This window comes from Rousettus aegyptiacus, unplaced genomic scaffold (genome assembly GCF_014176215.1).
Source record: "Rousettus aegyptiacus isolate mRouAeg1 unplaced genomic scaffold, mRouAeg1.p scaffold_m13_p_13, whole genome shotgun sequence".
Lineage (NCBI taxonomy): Eukaryota > Metazoa > Chordata > Mammalia > Chiroptera > Pteropodidae > Rousettus > Rousettus aegyptiacus.
The window spans coordinates 74204686-74225881 of NW_023416288.1; the positions used below are offsets into that span (position 1 = coordinate 74204686).

The 21196-nt window shown below is 31.9% G+C and overlaps 1 protein-coding gene across 1 annotated transcript in view; it reads left to right on the plus strand.

Moving 5' to 3' along the window:
• Positions 1-1125: 1125 nt before the first annotated feature.
• PPP1R3A (protein phosphatase 1 regulatory subunit 3A) overlaps positions 1126-21196 on the plus strand; it is a 51756-nt gene continuing 31685 nt past the window's right edge. Inside the window, exon 1 of the mRNA XM_016138077.2 lies at positions 1126-1976. Within this exon, the coding sequence (XP_015993563.2) occupies positions 1189-1976 (788 nt within the window). The 5' untranslated portion in view covers positions 1126-1188. The remainder of the gene's footprint in view (positions 1977-21196) is intronic.

The following is a 21196-nucleotide window of genomic DNA, read 5'->3' on the forward strand; positions in this document are numbered from 1 at the left end:
CTGCTTCTGGAAAACAAAAACAAAAATAAAATACAAAAACTAACCTAAATTAGATTGTAGCACAAAATAATAAATGCAATAAATTTTAAAAAGTGCAATGTGTTGCTTTAATAGTGAGTCAGCTATCTCTGGATTTATCCAAGGTAAAGATAGAAGTGTTCCTATTAATAAACCTTAAAGGGAATCTTTAAAAGTTGGTGGTTGCACGAAGTAACTTTGAAGGAGTTTCCAAGTCTAGGACAATATGATTTTAACCTTATAATGAACCAACGCAAGATTCCAAATGGAGTATACAATAGATTTGCCAAATGCTGTTTATCAGTGAGAAAAGCATTTTAACTTTCAAGCCAATTCCATGTGAAAGAACATGTATTTCTCATTTCCTTATATTTTTGACAACATTTTGTTATATGATTTAAGGATATATATAGCTAAACTATCGGGTTAAACAAGAGATTATGCCTAGATTCTTTTTCTATTCTTAAGACAAATCTAAAATCTAAAGATATTTGACTGCTCTATTGGTAAAAGATGACTCACCATGAGAAAATTTAGAATGGTGCTAAATATTATTTATTCACCAAACCAAGAGCAGCTTATGAAAAATTAAGCAAGTTCTATTTATTTCTCACCTAAATAGTCAGATTAGTTATATATGATTATAGTGTTCATATAAACATCATCATGCATTTTTTATATTATATAGAAAAGAGATTTTTATCATGGATACTGATTCAGTTTTGTCTGAACTTTAGATGCATAAAAGGAAATGACTGGCACATAGTCTAGTTTTAATTTATAGGACAAAATCCTCTGATTGTCAAATAATTATTTGCAAATATCAATAATTCTTAAATTTTTGGTTTAGGGACTTAGGATGAAAATTTTGTGTACTCGACACAGCGAAAATTATTTAAAATGTCTTTTTGTAAGTCAGTTCATAAACACATGTAACATAAAAAACTGAGAGTTAAATCTAAAACATTCTGGTGAGAATAACATGGGTGCTATCATATTAAAGGCCTTTGGAGGCAAGCTAGCATAGTTTACACGCTATCAGACCTATTTATAGAGCTGACTCCTTCTTGTAATGTGAACTGTAACATTATACTTATTTTAGCCTCTGTATCTCAAATATCAGCCGCTACTAGTTGTACAGTTCTCTCTTATTTGATATCAGATAGCCCAATGGAGCCTTCTGAGGAACCTAGTCAGATTAACAAAGATAACTTTTTAGAAGTTCCTAATTTATATGATTCTCTTTCTGAAGATGAAGACATTAAAGCTACCTTCAAACCTGGTTTCTCCCCTCAACCTAGTAGACGAGGTTCTGATTCTTCTGAAGATATGTACTTGGACACTCCATCCTCAGGTATGAGAAGAGTATCATTTGCTGACACCTTTGGATTCAATCTTGTATCTGTCAAAGAATTTGATTGCTGGGATTTACCGAGTATTTCCACCAATTTTGACTTTAAAAAGGACATTTTCCACACAGAAGAATATGTTTTATCTCCATTATTTGATTTGCCTTCTTCAAAAGAAGACCTTATGCAACAACTTCAAGTACAGAAAGCAATACTGGAGTCAGCTGAGTATCCTCCCAGGTCTACATGTATGAAGGGAATTATTCGAGTTTTAAATATTTCTTTTGAGAAGTTAGTGTATGTGAGAATGTCCTTAGATGACTGGCAGACACATTATGACATTTTAGCAGAATATGTCCCGAATTCATGTGATGGCGAAACTGACCAATTCTCCTTTAAAATTTCATTGGTTCCTCCTTATCAAAAAGATGGCAGTAAAGTTGAATTTTGTATACGTTATGAAACTTCTCTTGGTACATTTTGGTCAAATAATAATGGCACAAATTATATATTGGTTTGTCAAAAGAAAGAACAAGAGCCGAAGCCTATAAAACCTCGGGAAGAAGTTCCTAATAGACAAATAAAAGGCTGCTTAAAGGTAAAATCAAGGTAGGTGAATATATATCTTATCTTCTTTACTCTTCATAATCTTATTTTATGTCATTTTTTAATTTCATGTGCTGTAAGAAATAGCCTTTCTGTTTAAAAATATACTGTTCGTTATGTAAATGCTGCGAGGCCTTAACAATCTTAATGCTGTTATCTCTCCTCCAAATATAAGGAAAAATATTGTATAATATAATAGGCAGAAGAGGGAGCGTAATGTGTATATTGTTTGCCTAATAAGATATACATTGCTTAAGTTCAAACCGTAGACTCTAGACTATTAACATGCAAAACTATTTACATGTTATTTTGTCTTTTAAAGTATATTTATTTTCAGCAGTTTTTAAATGTCTTTGGTATACTTCGAACATTTCTGATTAACATAAAACTGTGTTTCAATGTAGTAGGGCTCGGAAATTTTTAGAATTCCCCAAAAGCTGCAACAAACATTTTAATGACTGATTTGAATCATATACAAGGATGTTTGGAGTGATACATGTTAAGTTAATCATAAGAGCTATGACTTTAATAATAAACTAAGAGAAAGACATAAGCACATGAGTGACTTATGGATTATACATAAAACCTGATAATATAAATATAACCAAATGTAACATGGAACAAAAAAGTAGTATAATTTGGTAAAAGTAAATGGAGCAGAATAAAAAAAAAATGACTCAAATAGAAATAGTAACAATGCTCTCCTGTTAATATGAAAAATTAAAAAAAATATATCTGGTATTCAGATCTCTCTATTGTAGAGTTGGCTAATTTCCATGATACGAGGTTAGTAGATAAAACTTCCATGAAGACATAGTTCCCTCCTGCTCTGCAGTGCTCCACTAACCACAGGCAAATGTTTGGTTATCCTTCGAGTTGTCCACCCTGTTACTAGACCAAAAGATTCTAGTAACTGCACCAGAAATAATGTAATACTATGAAAAGTGAATTATTTTAGGAAGCAAGAAACCCAGATACTAAATGGAATTAAATAAAAACCTAAGGAATGACATTGAGAAATTTTTAACTTTATGCTTTAATGCCTTTATCTATTATATAGTAATAAATAATAACTACTAATTGTTATTCTAATGCATTGCTGAACTAAATATACTATAAGTGGAAGCAATTCAATCATATAATATATTTCTATTTTCATTATCCTTTAAAGTTGTTTGAAAGATTGGCTTACTCAACTTTGTAAATTATGCCAACTTTTTTAGTGTCCCAAAAGAACTTTCTCAGATTTTAACTAATGTTTTTAAGAGAAAATATAATCATAATCTCTACATATACTAAAATAATAATTTAGATATTTATTCAATTACTCAGCAACATAGTAGCTATATAGACAAAATAAGTTCACCGCTATTTAACAAAGTAATTTATATGCATAAACGTACATATATTAAATACTTCATGAATGAGATCTTCACGAATATCTGTTAAACATGCCACGAGTTGCTCTATATGTTAGAGGAAAGCAAAATTTAGACAAGGCAAAACTTTATTATCAAAGAACACATACAAGAAGCAGTGTTTAACTCAGGATTTTTCTTCAAGTTAAAGATCCAGCTTTAGAATTACAAGCAATACATGCTGAACTATGGTACATATAGGAGATCTCTTGATAGATGAAACCTTATTTGATATCAGAACAAAATGGACAACTTAATAGGCCTAATATACCCCAGTCATATTATTGGAACTTTTATTGTAAGATATGTGTGTGTATGTGTGTGCATGCATGTGTGTGTGTGTATATACACATACACACTTCGTGTGTGTGTATGTGTGTGTATGTATATACACACACACATATATATGTATGTGTGTGTGTATATACATACACACTTCGTGTGTGTGTGTGTGTGTGTGTGTGTACTCCATAGACACAGTTGTGTTCAGAACAGTTATCACTGGACTCATAGCAGACACCATTCAGGTTTCAGTATTGCTTTGGGGAAACACCTTAGAAGAACTAAACCACAAAATAGTCTAAAGTTCTGTAAAGTTTCCTAATGAGTTATAAAAATGAAAAAAATCTCTCTCCTTTAAACCCATAAATACATATTCTGCACTTCTGTAAGTTAAAAATGACCAACATAATTCAAACCACATTTTGCAAAAAGCATTTGCCTCTGGAAGAGGCCTTTTGTGTTGAGTTTCAGTCAAACATGAATTTTTACATCTGATTTATATACCAATCAAAATGTAGTGTATAAAGGAAATCCTGACAGATCCCTAGAACACCATGTGCCATAATATAATGTTTATACAACTTTTCCATGATATAATTTTTATGTAATGAATTTTCAAATAGTCTTAAAACTCATACAAGAGAACATTATCAAACTTCTAAATGAATATTGCAGTTGGATTTCATTGCAAAGAAGTTGGTTAGGGAAAAATAACATGCCTTATTAGTGTTATTTCACAAAATGTGTACTTTGATAAAATAAAAATGAACTAATACTTATAAAAATTATAGCTTCTAAAATATCCTCCTCTCTCTAAAGAGTTATAGAATCTAAATGCGCCTTTTTTGAGCATTTCTATACTTCCTGTGTAGCTTAACTTGAAGGTCACTTCTTTCAGAAAATCAAAACAGAAGAGAAAAATATGTGAATTTTTGCTTCATACATGAAAGTAGATGCATGATAGTATATGTCCGAGTTAAAATAAAAATAAAATTGTCTGACCGTAGAACGTAACATCTAACTTGAATTCTTTTTAATACCAAAGTTAATTTGCTATTGAGGTCTTAGAGATTTTATCTTTTGAAAGTGTCAATAATCCTTTCTAATAAGTACTGAATGTGCTGTGAGAATACATTTAGTAAGGTAGGATTTCAGTTATGCTAATCACCCTAGGCACTATATTTTTTTCTATGGAGATTTTTTCTCAGGTCAGAGATTGCAAATCTCTCATTGACATGACTATCTATTTTCTTTGATACTTGTTAGTCTATCCACTTTGGACAAAAAGAAATATCTAAATGGAAAGGAAAGCAGAATTGGTAACTCATAATTGTGTAACTGAGAGTGACTTGGAGATATTTAATTGCACCAATAAGGCATGCATCATGAGATATGTGGTGTCACTTTTATGGTACTGGCTTATGTGATAGTAAACTAAGCAGCTTTCTGATCTACAGCCTATAGGATTTATTTCAAAAGAAATGACATTGATATAATTTATATTAAATGTACACATAAATAAATAAGCTAAAGTAGCATGCAGAAGCAGCTTAATCTCAAAGTCAAAATTGTGGGCTTCAGAGTTAAACATGTCTGGATTTTAGTCCAAGCTTCATCACATGCTAGCTGTGTGGCCTTAAGCAAGTTAAACTTTGTTTCCTCATCTGTTAATTGAGAACAATAATAGTACTATCTTATGGGGGTTGTTTGATATTTATACGGTATAATACATATGAACTTTTGATATAATTTCTGACACATAGCAAGTTATCAGTAAATGTTAACTGTTATAAAAAGACAAAGCTAAATCTAGCTTTAAGTGAATCTGAAAAACCCTTGAAAAGCTCAACCTTTTCCAAATTTCCTCTCCAATTTACTTTCAAGGTTACTAAATTTTCAGCTCTGAAGACACATTTCTTTATATTTTTCAGGATTTTAATAAATAAGCAAAACTAATCGAATGTAATTAGTTTTTCTGAGATGAGTGTCACCTTGCATCTAGAACATCTTAAAGTTGGAAGAGATCTTAATGACTATTAAAATTTCCATATTTAATAGATGAAAAAATGGGATATCAGATCAGAATGGATAAAAAGGCATTAATTTTGCTGTTTAACAGAAAGGTGCTTTAATCCCAGTAAATATATACTTAATAGCTATGTGGCCTTGAACGTATTACTTTATTTCCCAAAGCCTAAGTTTATTCATGTGTAAAAGGGGTAATGATGCCTGATGTTGTGAGGGTTAAAGTAAAATAAGATTGTATTTGTAAAGTTTTCAGTACAATGTTAAGCATCTATAGTCATCAAAAAAATAACTATAATCACCATCATCTTCATTATCAAATCTTGTTCAGCTAATTTCCTGATTCTTGGACTTGTATTATTTCCCATATATCATGGTCATTCTTGTTCAGTTTCCAAAACTCATTTCGCATGTGTTTATTAAGGGCCTCTGTGTCAGGTACTATGTTGTGAGGCACAAATATCCAACTGAGAAACATGGCTGGAAGCATGACACTATGAAGATGAGGAGACCACAAGGTTTTAAAAAGGCACCACAGCGGCTGAGAGATGGAGGGGAGGGAGAGAGAGCATCAAAATCAAGCTCATATTCTTTGAGTATGCAATGGAAACCACGGATAAAAAATTAAATAAGAACCATTTACATTATATTTTGCGTTTTCTCGCATATGTAATCTATAACTGATCTTGTATATTGGGTAGAGGACTGAGCTTTTCAGCATCTCCCCCATCCCTCAGCAACTGCCAAATGTACATTCCTAACTGTTGGGTACATAGAGTAACTTCATCTGGTTTTGTATTTTATTAAGTGAAACCAATTTATTATTTTAAGTAATGGAATGATATAGATATTGCACAGTATTTATAACTTGGTCCGGTGAATGCAAATAAATTTCTGAAAGATTTTAATGACAAAAGAGAAAATAGATCAGTGGTGAATTTTTATACCTGAGAAACAGTACTGAGTACATTTAAGAATGGGAGCAAAATACTTTCTAAGACATGATTTTAAGAATACAGAGAGTTTATCTTTCAGTGGGATAAAATCATTAAAATGAGGCCAATAAACGCATTAGAAAATGAGGCTTAAGATATATTCCAGTCAGAATGATTGAATTGTGAAACTTCCTTAATTTACACTTACAATATAATCTGGGAGCCTGGAACTAGTGCAAAGAGGTGAAAATAACCCCACGAGGCCTTTAAGACTTAATGTGTTCCATAGCTAAATTGTTTTGAGTGCACACTAATTGCGGAAGCTGGGTCTGTTTAAGGGAGGGACCTCTGGCAAGGCCACATGGAAATATAAAACACAGCTGCATAGGATTTATCAGGAAGACTATTTGGAAGCTGCCAACTGGTTGACGACAAGGAGTCAAAGAGCCAATAGTTTCCTTGGAAATCTACCAGGGCTTCATGGCTTCCTACTTTTGTGAAAATTCATGCCATTAGGCTTAGACTTTCCCTAGAGTAGTCTCGAACTTTTTCTGAGAGAGGAAGGAAAAGGTCTCACCATTCAGGGTTTCTCTCACATTCTAGCTGAAAAGAATCACTGTGGACGTCATGCCTCACATGAATCAACTGGGATCTCTCTGAGCCTAACTTCCCACCTGAAGCCCATCTGCAGCCTGTAAAAAATGCAGCATGGCTCAAGAACTCTGAGTTAATAAACCTCAAGGCAAAAAAAAAAAAAAAAGATCGTGAAGTGGTACACAGTTTTTCATGTTCTTCCAATTCTGCTAACTGTGACTCTTGTTCCTGTTCGAAGTTTTTACACCAACACTCCAACAGTAATAATAATGTAAGAAAAGTGACCTCATGGCAACGTCTGAGGTGAACCTATTTTGCTCTGTGCCCTGTCAGACTTAAAAGATCTTCTCTACTCTGACATCTCACTTTGCAACTGTGCCTAAATATATAGATAGAGATAGATAGATTAGTTATTAGAGAGAGAGATAGAGATGATAGAGATAACTATAGAGATAGATATATAAACACATACGTGTGTATCATCTGTTTATATGTGTATGCACACAGGCACATATAACAGACATACATATTTAAATTTTCCTTTTTTAAATGCAGACACCTCTAGGATGTCAAGGGCCATCTGTATCTTACACCCAATTAAGGTTGGTTTCACTAATGAGCTTCGACTTTGTATTGAGACAATGACAATGGATAATTTTAGAGCAGAGAGCTCTATGAGATTTGAGGCAGGTTTGAGTACACGGTTGCAGGAAGGGCTCTGTAGAAGTGTGAGGACTCTGAGGGTCTGGAGTGTGTGTGTGTGTGAGTGTGTGCGTGTGTGTGTATTTGTGGGGGACAGAGGATTGAAAAAACAATCAAGCATAATGGAAACAGCACAGGCTTTTCAGTAGGGCAGATATGGGCTTTCATTCTAACTAATTACTATGTAAACTTGGATAAATTATATTTTGTATCCTTATTATTCAAGCGTAAAATAGGGATAGTAATTTCTACTTGTCAGAATTGCTAGAAAAAAAGTACATTAGCTAACATATGTAAGCATCTACCCCAGTTGCTGATACTCTGTAGATGACATAGGTAATAAATTCCACATTTTAAAATCTTGTGCGTGGTGAATCTTATGCCCAAGATTAATGGGAGAATGCTTTCTTTCTTCGATATCGTTTCTGCTGCCAGGACCCAGGCTAACACAAATAGTTTCAAAATTGCTTATGTTATGGGTTCACTAAGCTTTTGATCACTAACCAGGGAAACTAGCTAGTAGTTATGGCATTGCTTCTACAGGAAAAAAAAAATATTTCCAAATTTTAGCAACTTCAGAGCATCACCTTTTCATAAGTTGAACATAGGTACTTTTTAAAAATGAACAACATTGTTTTTCTTAAGGTAGTTCTTAAGAAAAGAACTACCTTAAACAAAATCATTGAGTTGACTATGTATAATTTCACCTTGTCATCCCCGTATGCCTATGAATAGAAGAGAAAATTGAATTTCATATAATTCTTTTTCTCTAAAAAAATATATTATGTACCATTACATTTTGGTCATCCCTTTGTTTTAAAACATTCTTTGTACCCCATCACTATATATAAAAAGAAAAAGCTCCTCAGAACATATCTCTTGAATCTTTTCACATTTTTATTCTGCGTCTCTAATGATTTTACTTGGTAACTGGCATGGTAGTGTTATTACCTATTCTATAAATAACTAGTTTTGAAATCTTAATCATACTGGCCAGTGGTTTAAAGTTTTATGATAAATAGAAATAGATTGCTAAATTTGACTGCTCTACATTGTTTAGTGAGAGAGACTAGTAGTACATTAAACAAGTCTGTTTCAGGGAATTTTACTATTCCATCCCCTCAAGTTACTCTGCAAATGGTCTGTCTGTGTTGCACATCAGTGCTATTAAAATCAAAACTAGAAATGGAATTCTAACATTGTAAACAATGGTTGTCGTTTGTGAAGTTACGGAGTCTTTTTTTACTGTTTTTCATTTTTAATTTTTATTGTGATGACATTAGTTAATGAAATGCAATGTTTCAGGTGCACGATTTAACAGTAAGCCATATATATATATATTGCATTGTCTGTTCACCATCCATAGTTAGATTTGTTTCTGTCACCACATGTTTGATCCCTTTTACACCATCTACCTTCTTCTTCCTCCCTCCGCCCACACTCTGGTAACCGCTAGCCTATTGTCCATGTCTACGAGTCTCTGTTTGTCCTATTTGTTTATTGCTTTTAGGTCTATAACCCACATGTAGGTGATATCATGTGATTTTCAACTTTTTTGGTTTATTTTACTTAGCATAATTATCCCAAGGTTCATTCATCATGTTACAAATGACAGTATTTCATCTCTTTTTATGGCTGAGTAATATTTCATCGTATATATGTACCACAGCTTCTTTAGCCAATCATCTATCATGGGACATTTCAGTTGCTTCCATGTCCTGGACACTGTGAATAATGCCACTATGAACATTGGCGTGGAAATATGTTTATGGATATGAGTTTTCAAGTCTTTGGGGTAAATATCCAGTAGAGGGTTTGCTGGATCATATGGTAGATCAATTCTTAGGTTTTTGAGGAAACTGCATACTGTTTTCCATAGTGGCTGTACCAATTTGCAGTGTAGGAAAAAGAGTCTGTTCAGGTCCTCTGCTCATTTTTTAATTGAATCGTTTTTTTTTGTTTTTTTTGTTGTTGTTGTTTTTTAGTGACCAAAGCAATTTATTTATTATTTTTATATTCAAATTTCAGTGTCCATAAAGTTTTATTAGAATACAGCCATGCTTGTTTACATATTGTTCATGGCTATTTTCCTGCTACAATGACAAATTTGACCTGTGACAAAGATTGTATGTCCCACAAAGTCTAAAACTTTACCACCTGGTTTATTGCAGCAAAAGTGTGCTAATACCTGTAATATAGTAAATCCCTTACTAAGCAAAAGGAGACCATTTAACATCTAGTCCATGACTACATACCCAGTCTAATCTCCACTCCACTACCTGTGTTTGAAACCCAGAAGACCTGCTTAAAATTACACTATCCCTTGTTTTCAAGTGTTTATATATGGTGCTCCCTTTTCCCAAAGCCTCTTTTCACTCCTAGGGTACAAAAACTCTTGCCCTAAACAAAATGGTTTCTGTTTTTCATGTTTGCATATAACAAAATTTATTTATAGTCAAAGAAATTAACATTTAGAAAAAGACTTAATGTTCATGAGATATTTTTTCCCTAGAATAAAGAGGATTTTTGCCATATGACCCTCTGTATCTGTTTACTCAGAACGTTTACAATACCAGCATTTACAAAATGTAATCTTTTTTGTGAACTTTTAAATAACTTGTATGTATGTGTGTTATCTTCCCAAGTGGACTGCAAGTTCCTTGAGGTCAGGGAAAGTATATTAGTCTAAACATCATTCCCCACAGAGACCTGCACAGGGTTTTGCTCAAAAAAAAAACTGAAAAAACATTAAAGGCACTGGTTTGATAAAGCCTGGTAAAATACAAAAGTAACTTCTGAATAATTAAAGAATGAATCATACTTATTATAGTTTTAATAATGAGTATTTTTATTGTTTTCATTATCTTTAAAAATCAGATGCCTTCTGGTATATCTCTATCTGTATATCCAGGTGTCAAATTAATTCCCTTAATGACCCAAAACAAAGCATTTCTTATCCAATATTAAATACTTTTCCTTTATTTTATATTTTGTTTAAAGTCATAGTCATCATTCCTATTATCCAAAGAAGAAAATTCAATATGATAACTGATTTTTCTTTTGCCAATTCCTATTAATTCTATGCCCATATTCTATTCTTTGGCTATAGAAGTAATGATTGTTAATTAGATAAAAAATAAAAATTATTTTGAAAATTAAGGGTGGAATAGAATATACAAAGATCATATTTACATGTTCTAAGACCAACAGATAAAAGAGAAATCTGTCTTTGCAGTAACCACATATTTGTTGTCTAAATTGACTCAGAATAATATATAGAATTTAATACATTAACCACATAACATCCTGTGGACAGTCTAAATTTAAATGTTCCTTTCAGTTACCAAGGTATCAGTGAAGGATCAAACTGAGAAATAATATAGTCTACTAGAGAATACTCTTATTATTGTCTTTTACTTTTCCTATGTCTTATGAAGATCTGATTCATTGAGTCTCTACAATTTTACATTTCAGTAATGTCAGGAAATCTTAACAACTCATCTAAAAGAAATATATTCATTGGTCAGCCTTTGACAACCTTTATACTATGGACCTATCAGTGGGACCAGAGCCGGGAAAATCCAATTGGCTGAGTAATAAAAGACCAAAGACAAATACCGCATGTCTACTGAACAGAAATGAGTCATTTATTTTTTCTTCTTGCCAGGACCAGGACCAAGGCCAGGACCAGGAGCATGGCCAACATTCCTGTTAGTGCTGCTCATGTGGCACTTACAGATTTTGACACCACTGTATCTGGTGTTGACTGTTGTCCTATGCTTTCTTTACCTTACTGACTTCCCTTGACCTGAATTTTACCAGATTCCTTCTGTGTACCTAAACACTATTAAGTTGTATATCACTGCCATCTCTGTTTTCAGATTGTAGTCTTGGTTTTCCCTTACATAAAACTAAACAACAAAAACAAATAAAGGGGAGCAATGCAATGCATCTGAATTTTTAAACTTAAAACCTACAAAAAGGTAGTGTGATCAATCTGCTACAATCTATTGAGTACCATTAAAAAACTTTTTTAATTTTTATATAATTTTAGATTTAAAGAAAAGTTATAGGAAGGATACGAAGATGTCTCATATTTCTGTATGCAAATTTTTAAACATTATATTACAGAAAACTACAAGCAATGGTAACTTTATAGCTTGCAGGTGATAGCCTATTTTGCAGAATATAAATACATTTCACATAGTTTATGAAAATAGTAACAAATTCAAATAGAAGTAATACTAACATTAGACATATTATAATGCTTTTAAAACTTTTAAAATTATATTATTTTTATGACAATAAGAATTGGGAAACAAACATATATTAGAAATTAACAGAGTAATTATATACTTTCTATGGTAAAAATAGTAATAAACTCTATAATGATACATCAATTAATTCTTATATTACCAACCTCAACTAATGTTTCATAGTTTTCATTAAGATTTTTACTATAACTTTCCTAATATCCTAAACAAATTTACTGTAATGTATGGCATTTGCAAGTAGTTTCAGAAAATTTTCAAAGAAATTAGCTGAAAATTAAAATTTAATCATTTACATTTTTTTTTTTAAATTAACTTTCAGTATGTGACTGGATATGGGTTCCCACTGGAAATGTCACTTGTGAGACTGAATTAAAATTTTCTCGGAAAGGCTTAGCTGTTGGCTAAGCAATCTGGAAGGCTTTTATTATTGTTATTAATTGTATGGTAGAATGTACTTGTCTGTGATGAATTGTAACTTCTGAGGAAATTAATTTTTTGGAAACCATTTTCAAAATTATTTTGGCATGATTGCAAGGGTCAATTGTGTGTTTCTCCAATTTCTGGGGAATTCCTTGGCCATTTATGGTAACTTTGGACCAAATTTCTCCTAATTTTGCACCTAAGAATCTATAACATTTTTTAAAACTTGCCTGCTAAATCAGGTGAGACTTTTATCTCATGTATGGACTTTAGCTTATTGACAACTTTAATTTTATATTTTACAATCTTAGTAAGTCAGTTTGGTCTCTTTTATTGAGAGATTTTTAATTATAAACTTAAAGAATATATGTATGTTTTAAACCTCTTATTATTTCTTAAGTTATATAAAATTATCTCTCATTTAATCTCTTTTATACATCGTAGTAAGCAAAGCTAGTCTCATTTCACATTTAAAAAAATTAGGCAAAATCAGTATATTTGATCAAGTGCAGGACATATATTAGAGGAGAAGCTGACTTTGTGATTTAAGGTCTCTCATTCCCTGTGGCTCTGAACCATAGCACCTCAATAAGCCAATTATTCATTAAGAAATTATTAAGTTCTTATTTTATTTAGAACTCTTTTAAGTAGTTTCTATCTTCAAGCATTAATTTGGTAAAGGATAATAATTATACACATGAGAAGTTAGCAATCAACACAGTGTATGACAAATGGAATGACATGTACTCAGAAGAGGTGATCATAGGAGGTGAAGTGCAATAAGCATTAGAGAAATGATTGTACTGCAGGCTGCCCTGATCATGAAGGGCATTACAAAGGAATCGAACTTGACCTTGAAATGGTAAAACTTGGGTAGGTGGAGAAGAGGCAAGAGAGCAAAAAAATACTTGAGGCAATGGCAGCAGAACAAGTTGGAGGTTTTGTTAGTCAATCAGGCTGCCTAGAATGTAAAAAACTATGAGAATCAAACTTAAAAACACAAAGTTAGAAAATAATTATAGTCTTGTTTGCTGAGAATTTTGAACTTTAGTCTCTATGCTCAAGGACAAAGTAGTATTTTAGTTATATTAATTCATAAAGAGTATGCAGGGTAAATTAGCAGGGGAAAAAAGTATGAAATAGGTTGCTAACTATAAAAAGTGAAATTGAATGCTATACAAAATATTGTATATAATTTTTCTAATATTTTTATCTCTAAATGTTCTCCATTAATTATGTAAAATTAAAGATTTGCATCGCCTTGAAAAGCTGCTTATGGAATTTATGAATATCACCATACTTATGACTGTGTTTCGGATGTGTTATGGATTAAATAATCTTTTTTATTTTTGTAACCATTTTTTACTTACTGTCTCTAGAATGTTTAAAACAGGTTTTATCATTTTTTCACTATCAGCTTTAATTATTGAATGTTGCTATAGGTAATCTTTAACATAAATGAGTAGATATGAATAATTATGCCACAACTTTTTATATATTTCTTTATCTGTTTCATGGGTGATTCATTTTACTACTTTCATCATGCTTAAAAGAATTTATTTTTGTAATGTTTTGATTCTAACTCTTTCTTCAAAATCTAAGGTTTATATTTTAACTTAGTAAAAATATTAGCCCAGGTATTTGAATCTTTATCCTCTTGGATCAATACATGGAAATTATATTAGTATGTTTTCTTCTATAATACCAATATCTTCATGATTGAAAGGGTATGAGTCTTGGTTAACATGAAATAAAATTAATGAAAATATCAATGACAAAGCTCTTACTATGCTCTTTAGCTGGTGCACTGATAGGAAGTAAAAAAAATAATCAGTGATTGAAAAATGAGTATAGAAACTGTACATTCAAAAAATATTTATTGAACACATACTATGTGCCAGGTACTGTTCTACGTACAGGATATACATCAGCAAAGAAATGACAGTCCCTGTTCTGATGTAGCTTATATTCTAATGGAGGAAACACTAATAAATAATAAACACGAAGCATAAGTAAATTATGTAAGAAGATGATACATGCAATTGAGAATATAAAATGCAGAGCAGCATAAGATGAATAAGGAATAAAGATTTAACTTCATTGAAAAGGTGACAATTGATCAGAGACTTGAAGAAAATCAGTCATGAAAGAATCTGGGAGATAAGAGTTCCATGCTGAATGAAACAACCAGTGCAAATACACTAAGCAAGTTCAAGTGACGAAACTTCCCTTATATTTGCGTTGGACTCTCTTACTCCTTAGGTATCCTATAGAGTCTCATAGGACTAGTCACTACCCACAGGGTCTCTGAGAAAAAGGAGAGTGTAGGAAAAGCATAGAAGAAAGCATGTAATTATCATGTTCTCGTTGATATATCTTTGAAGGTTCCTTTCTCCACTCTCTGGCTGCTTTCTGGATGCCCAAATCCCTGTAGCCTATATTTTAGGCTCATCTTTTCAACTGACGGATTCAGTTGCAATTTCGTTTTAGTGAAAGTAGAGTTGTGTTTTAGTTAATTAATCCAATTAGAGATGAAATGTCACATTCGAGTCATCTTAAAAAGCACTAAATGTTGTTCCTATCATTATTTTTATTTTTAAATGTTTTGATTATTCTGAATATAGACTACTAGTATTATATATGCCCATGTATAATATATTTATATAAATTGGTACTTATGAGAAAAAATCTTTTTCCATAAAATCAACACCAGGTACATATAAATCAAGTAAACTATTTTAAAGTGATGATTCTGAAAGATAGCAAGTGTACTCTTGCAAGTGCCTTCACTCATTAACAAATCAGGAAAAAAAACCCCACAATATATGTAGTCATGGTATTTTTATATGAAACACTCTCCTACATATGTAACTCCAAACACATAGAACTATCAGTATTGTCCATAAATCTACATTTGAACCATTAAATTGCACATTCTACCTTTTTTAATAACTGTCACCACATCTTTGCTATTTTACCTAAAGATAAAGGTATTTTTACCTCTAATTGTTTCTTTTATGGGATTAGTATCCTTGACAGTATACTTTATGGTGCTTGCACTTACAGTAATTATTTTGGCAATTTGCCAAGTTGTACATATGGGCAATATTTTAGTAGCACAGATCTAAATCTTCACAAAAATGATTACTTTTATAAAGAGTAATATACTTGTTACATGTCAATGATTAATGTTTCTTACCTGAAACAACACTGGGTTTCCTTTCAGTTAAAAAATAATAATAAATTTAATTTAACAGAAGCATAGACATGTAATCCCTATGATAAGTGAAAATTAATTGTTTTATAGTGCCAAAGTAGCAAAAGTACAATCTGTATAAAATTTATATTAATGTTAGCCTGTTTGCTTAGTGCACCCTCTCCTCCTTACCATCCCATTGAAATCTTGATAAGAGTATTTTTACTGAAGGACTTAATTTCACACTAACATGCCTTCATGTAGTAAAAGCCAGTATAGAATAGTAGTGTAACTAATGTTTCTCAAACTTGGCAGCAAATATGAAAGAGAAAATAAGATATCCAACCCAGATTTCACTATAAAGATTCTAATTGGTCTGGGGCACATCCCAGGAGTGAGTGAGTGAGTGTGTGTGTGTGTGTGTGTGTGTGTGTTTACACCAAAATATAGGTTTTTTTGGAAAGCTTCCCAGGTGATTTAGATGTACACAAAGGCTGAAAATGACTGATATAAATAAGACATAAACACAGTGTTCTGAGTTATAATTATTTTTGAAATTGAAAGTAATCTAGTCTCAGTATCCATCAAAAAATAATACTAAATAAAGAAAAATTACTGAATCTAAATAAAATAACACTTTTGCAAATATGGTTCGAGAGATTTTTAGGCAATAATAGCAAAGTTAAGGACTGTGAAATACTGAGATACCAAAGGTAAGCTTTATAAATGAAGCATTTATTAAAGGTCCTCTGTTCCTGTATTGAGTTGAGGAAGAGGAAAAGAGCACATTAAATAGCATGGTAAGGTTAATTTCCATTTATAATTAAGTAAATCTTTTTAAAGTATTCATATTTCTTTTTGGATAATGTATATTTTATGATTCAGAAAATAAAACTTTTTAAAATAAGTTGCAGTTATATTACAGAATCTGACCTTCCTCCACTCGAATCTCTCTTTATAAGCCCATGTATTAGCACAATTGCTATTGCCTTCAAGTCTGAGTTAGCACTCTTATTATTTTCTTCTATAGGACACAATGATTCCCAATCATGAAAAGTACAATTGTGATTTTACACTAATTGTTTGTGTTTACCCTTCTTCATACTGTAGATTAATCTTGGCTTGTGTGATGGTTTAACTTCTAGCACAGTTTGATTAATCTTGGCTTGTGTGATGGTTTAACTTCTAGCATAACACTTAATACATATTAAATATATATTATTTAATATGTATTTAATGAACGAATGCACATTGAATTTTATTAAACATTATTCTGAATTAGTATAATGCCCAGTAGAGGGACTTAGTCTTTTTAAACTCATTGATAGTAGTGTTCTTCAGTGTTGACTATAAAGTCTTGCACTTCCTTGTTAAAACTATGGTAAAGATTCACACCATTAACAGTGCACCTGCATCTCAACAGTATTTGGCTCTTGCATTTGATTCCTTCAGGGGTCCAAGTCAGTAGTCCAGCTTCTCCAGTCACTTGCTCCTTGCTTTTTGGTTCATATCTGGTTCTCAACTTGTCCTTCCCAAGAGCCATGTTGCTCTTGTATTAATCTCCAACCACAGTCTATCTTAGTGATTCCTTCTCACTTTTATCCTCATAAGGTTTCCTGATGATGAACTTTGCTTTATTTAATCAGGAATCTAAAAGCCTAAATCTGAGAGAGCCATCTTGGCACTGTTGAGCTCCTTCCTGCCTACCCCATTTCTTCTAGTGGTAGGCTCTAGAAAAATAAGATGCTGATTGTACTGCAAGCTTTCTAAATCAGTTGGTCTTCCTCCCTTGAACCTACATGTTTATTTGTATTTCTCTAAATCTGCTTATAGCTACTCCAGTCTAGAACTTGGGTAGGACCAATAACTGGTGAATGTTTTCTACCATTTAGCATTGAAGGTAACATGAGCAAGACTATGAAGTATAAGTAGCTGCTTGTTTTAAGATCAGGAACAAGGCAAGGCTGTTCACTATCACCATTATTATTTAATATAACATTGGAGGTCCTAGAGAGTGCAATCAGGCAAGAGAAAGATATAAAAGGCATCCAAATAGGAAATTAAGAAGTCAAACTGTCACTATTTGCAGATGACATGGTTCTCTATATAGAAAACCCTAAAGAATCCACAAGAACACTATTAGAAACAATAAGAAAATACTGTAAAGTCTCTGGATACAAAATCAATGTTTAAAAATCCATAGCATCCCTATATTCTAATAATGAAGCATCAGAAAAAGAAGTAGAAAAAAATAATTCTTTTTGCAATTGCAACAACAAAGAATAAAATACCTTGGAATAAATCTACAAAATATGTGATGGACCTCTGTAATGAAAACTATAAGATCTTATTTAAAAAAATCAAAGAAGATATAAAGAAATGGAAAGATATTCTGTACTCTTGGATTGGAAGAATCAACAAAGTTTAAATGACCATATTATGTAAAGCATTATACAGATTTAATGAAATCCCCCATCAAAAGTCCATCAGCATTTAAAAAAGAATAGAATAAAAAAATCATCAGATTTCTATGGAAGCACAAAAGACCAAAACAGCCAAAGCCATACTGAGAAAGAAAAAAAAAAAAACGAGGCTGGAGGCATCACTCTGCCCAAATTCTACTTATTTTACAAAGTGACAATAATCAAAACAGCATGATACTGGCACAAAACAAAACAAAACAAAACAAAACAAAACAAAAACAGACACACAAACCAGTGAAACAGAATTGAGAGTCCAGAAGTAAACCCATATTTATATGGCCAAATAATTTTCAACAAAAAAGCCAGACACATACAGTGGAGAAAGGAAGGCCTCTTCAATAAATGGTGCTGGGAAAACTGGAAGGCCACCTGCAAAGAAAGAAACTAGACTGTTGTCTATCACCACACTCCAAAATTAACTCAAAATGGATTAAAGACCTGAATATAAAACCTGAAACAATAAAATGCATAAAAGAAAACATAGGAATGAAACTCAAGGACCTTGGACTTAAAGAGGATTTTATGAATTTGCTCTCAAAGACAAGGGAAGTAAAAGCTAAAATAAATGAATGGGACTACCTCAAACTAAAAACTTCTGCTCAGCAAAAGAAACCATCAACAAGGTAAAGAGACAGCCATCCGAATGGGAAAATATATTTGCAAGAAACATCTCCAGTAAGGACCTAGTATCCAAAATATACAGAAAATTCATATGACTCAATAACAGCAAAAAAAAAAAAAAAAAAAAAAAATTCAAATTAAAAAAGTGGTCAGAGGACCTGAACAGACACTTCTCCCTAGAGGACATACAAATGGTCAACAAATATATAAAAAGATGCTCAACATTGCTAGCTATTAGAAAAATGCAAATCAAAACCACAATGAGATACCATCTCATACCTCTTAGGATGGCTATAATCAACAGGACAAGTAATCATTGTTGGAGAGGATGTGGAGGAAAAGGAACCCTCGTACACTGCTGGTGGGACTGAAAATTGGTACAGCCACTATGGAAAACAGTATGGAGGTTCCTCAAAAAATCTAAGAATTGATCTACTATATGATCCAACAATCCCACTACTGGGTATTTACTCCAAAGATTTGAAAACTCATATTCGAAAAGATATTTGCACAATGATGTTCATAACAGCATTATTCATGGTGGCCAGGACAGAGAAGCAACCAAAATGTCCTACTACAGATGATTGGCTAAAGAAACTGTGGTACATATATAAAATGGAATATTATAGTTTGATGTAGTCCCATTCATTTATTTTAGCTTCTACTTCTTTTGTCTTTGAGGTCAAATTTATATATAAAATGGAAAATTACTCAGCCATAAGAAGAGATGAAATACTGCCATGTACAATAACATGGATGGACCTTGAAATAATCATACTAAGTGAAATAAGCCAGACAGAAAAGGTTGAAAGTCACATGATATCACACATGTGGGATATAAACTTTAAAGCAACAAATGAACAGGACAAACAAAGAGAGGCTCCTGGACATGGACAATGGACTAGTGGTTACCAGAAGGGATGGAGTAAGGGGTAAGGGTAAATAAAAAAAATAAAATGTTAAAAAAAATTATGTATATATAGTATGAAAAAAATAAATAAATAAACTAGCATTTAAAAAGATAATTAACTGCTTGTTATAATTATATTAATAATGATTATGTTAAAAATAACATTGACTCATATTTAAAGTATTTTAATCTAATAAATCTATGTAGGATCTGTTTAAGGTAGCAAAGATCTTAAAGTTAATATTACTTAGACATTATCCAAATTAAAAAAATTTTACACTTCAAAACATATGATCAAGTGAAAAGATAACTCATATATTTAAATCATATAATTGATAAGTGACTTGTATTCAGAAGAAACTTCACAACTCAATAGTAAAAAGACAAATAACTCAATTTAAAAATAGGCAAAAAATTTAAATATTTTTCTCTAAAGAAGACATATTAATGACCAATTAGCTCATCAAAAAGTATTCAACATCATTAATAACCAGGAAAACGCAAATCAAAATCACAATAAGGTGCCACTTCACGCCCACTAGAATGACTATGATCAATAAGACAGAAAATATGTGTTAGTGAGGATACGGGGAAATTGAAATTATAGAATTTTCATAAACCCAGAAATTTAACTTTTAGACATCTATCCAGGGGGAAATGAAGCATATATCCACACAAATATCTCTATTTAAATATTCACAGAAGCACTATCCTGAAGAGTCAAAGGTAGAAACTATTCAAATGCCCATCAACTGGAGAAGGAAAAAAAAAGAAAACAAAATGCAAAATGCTAATCAATAATATAAAGGAAATACTGCTACAATCTACAGCATTGATTAACTTGAAATATATTAAGCTCCTCAAAAGAGGTCAGACACAAAAGAATGCATATTGCTTGATTCCCTTTATATAAAATGTCCAGAATAGGCAAATATATAGAGATAGAAAAAAGATTAGTTGTTGCCTAGGAATGGAGGTGGGATGAGGAATGACTGATGGGAACAAGATTTCTTTTAAGAGTGCTGGAAATATTCTAAAATTAGATTGTGGGGTTAGTTGCACAACTAACAAAGATATACTAAATACACTAAAAATATTTGATTTTGTGGTATGTAAATTATACTTCCATAAAGCTGTTAACTTAAAAATTATATTATTGATTTTGTATGAAGATACAAATATTTTACAACAAATAGATATAGACTTCTGTAGAACCACTGAAGGGTTTAGGGTCAATGGAGTTCATAAGTTTAGAAATAAGAGTCTGTTTCTCCTGAAATTTAGTAGAGAAATGGTAGTGAAAGATTGTGTTGTATTTTCGATGAAGCTAAAGGAATAAAATGGCAAGAAAATAAATAAAAGT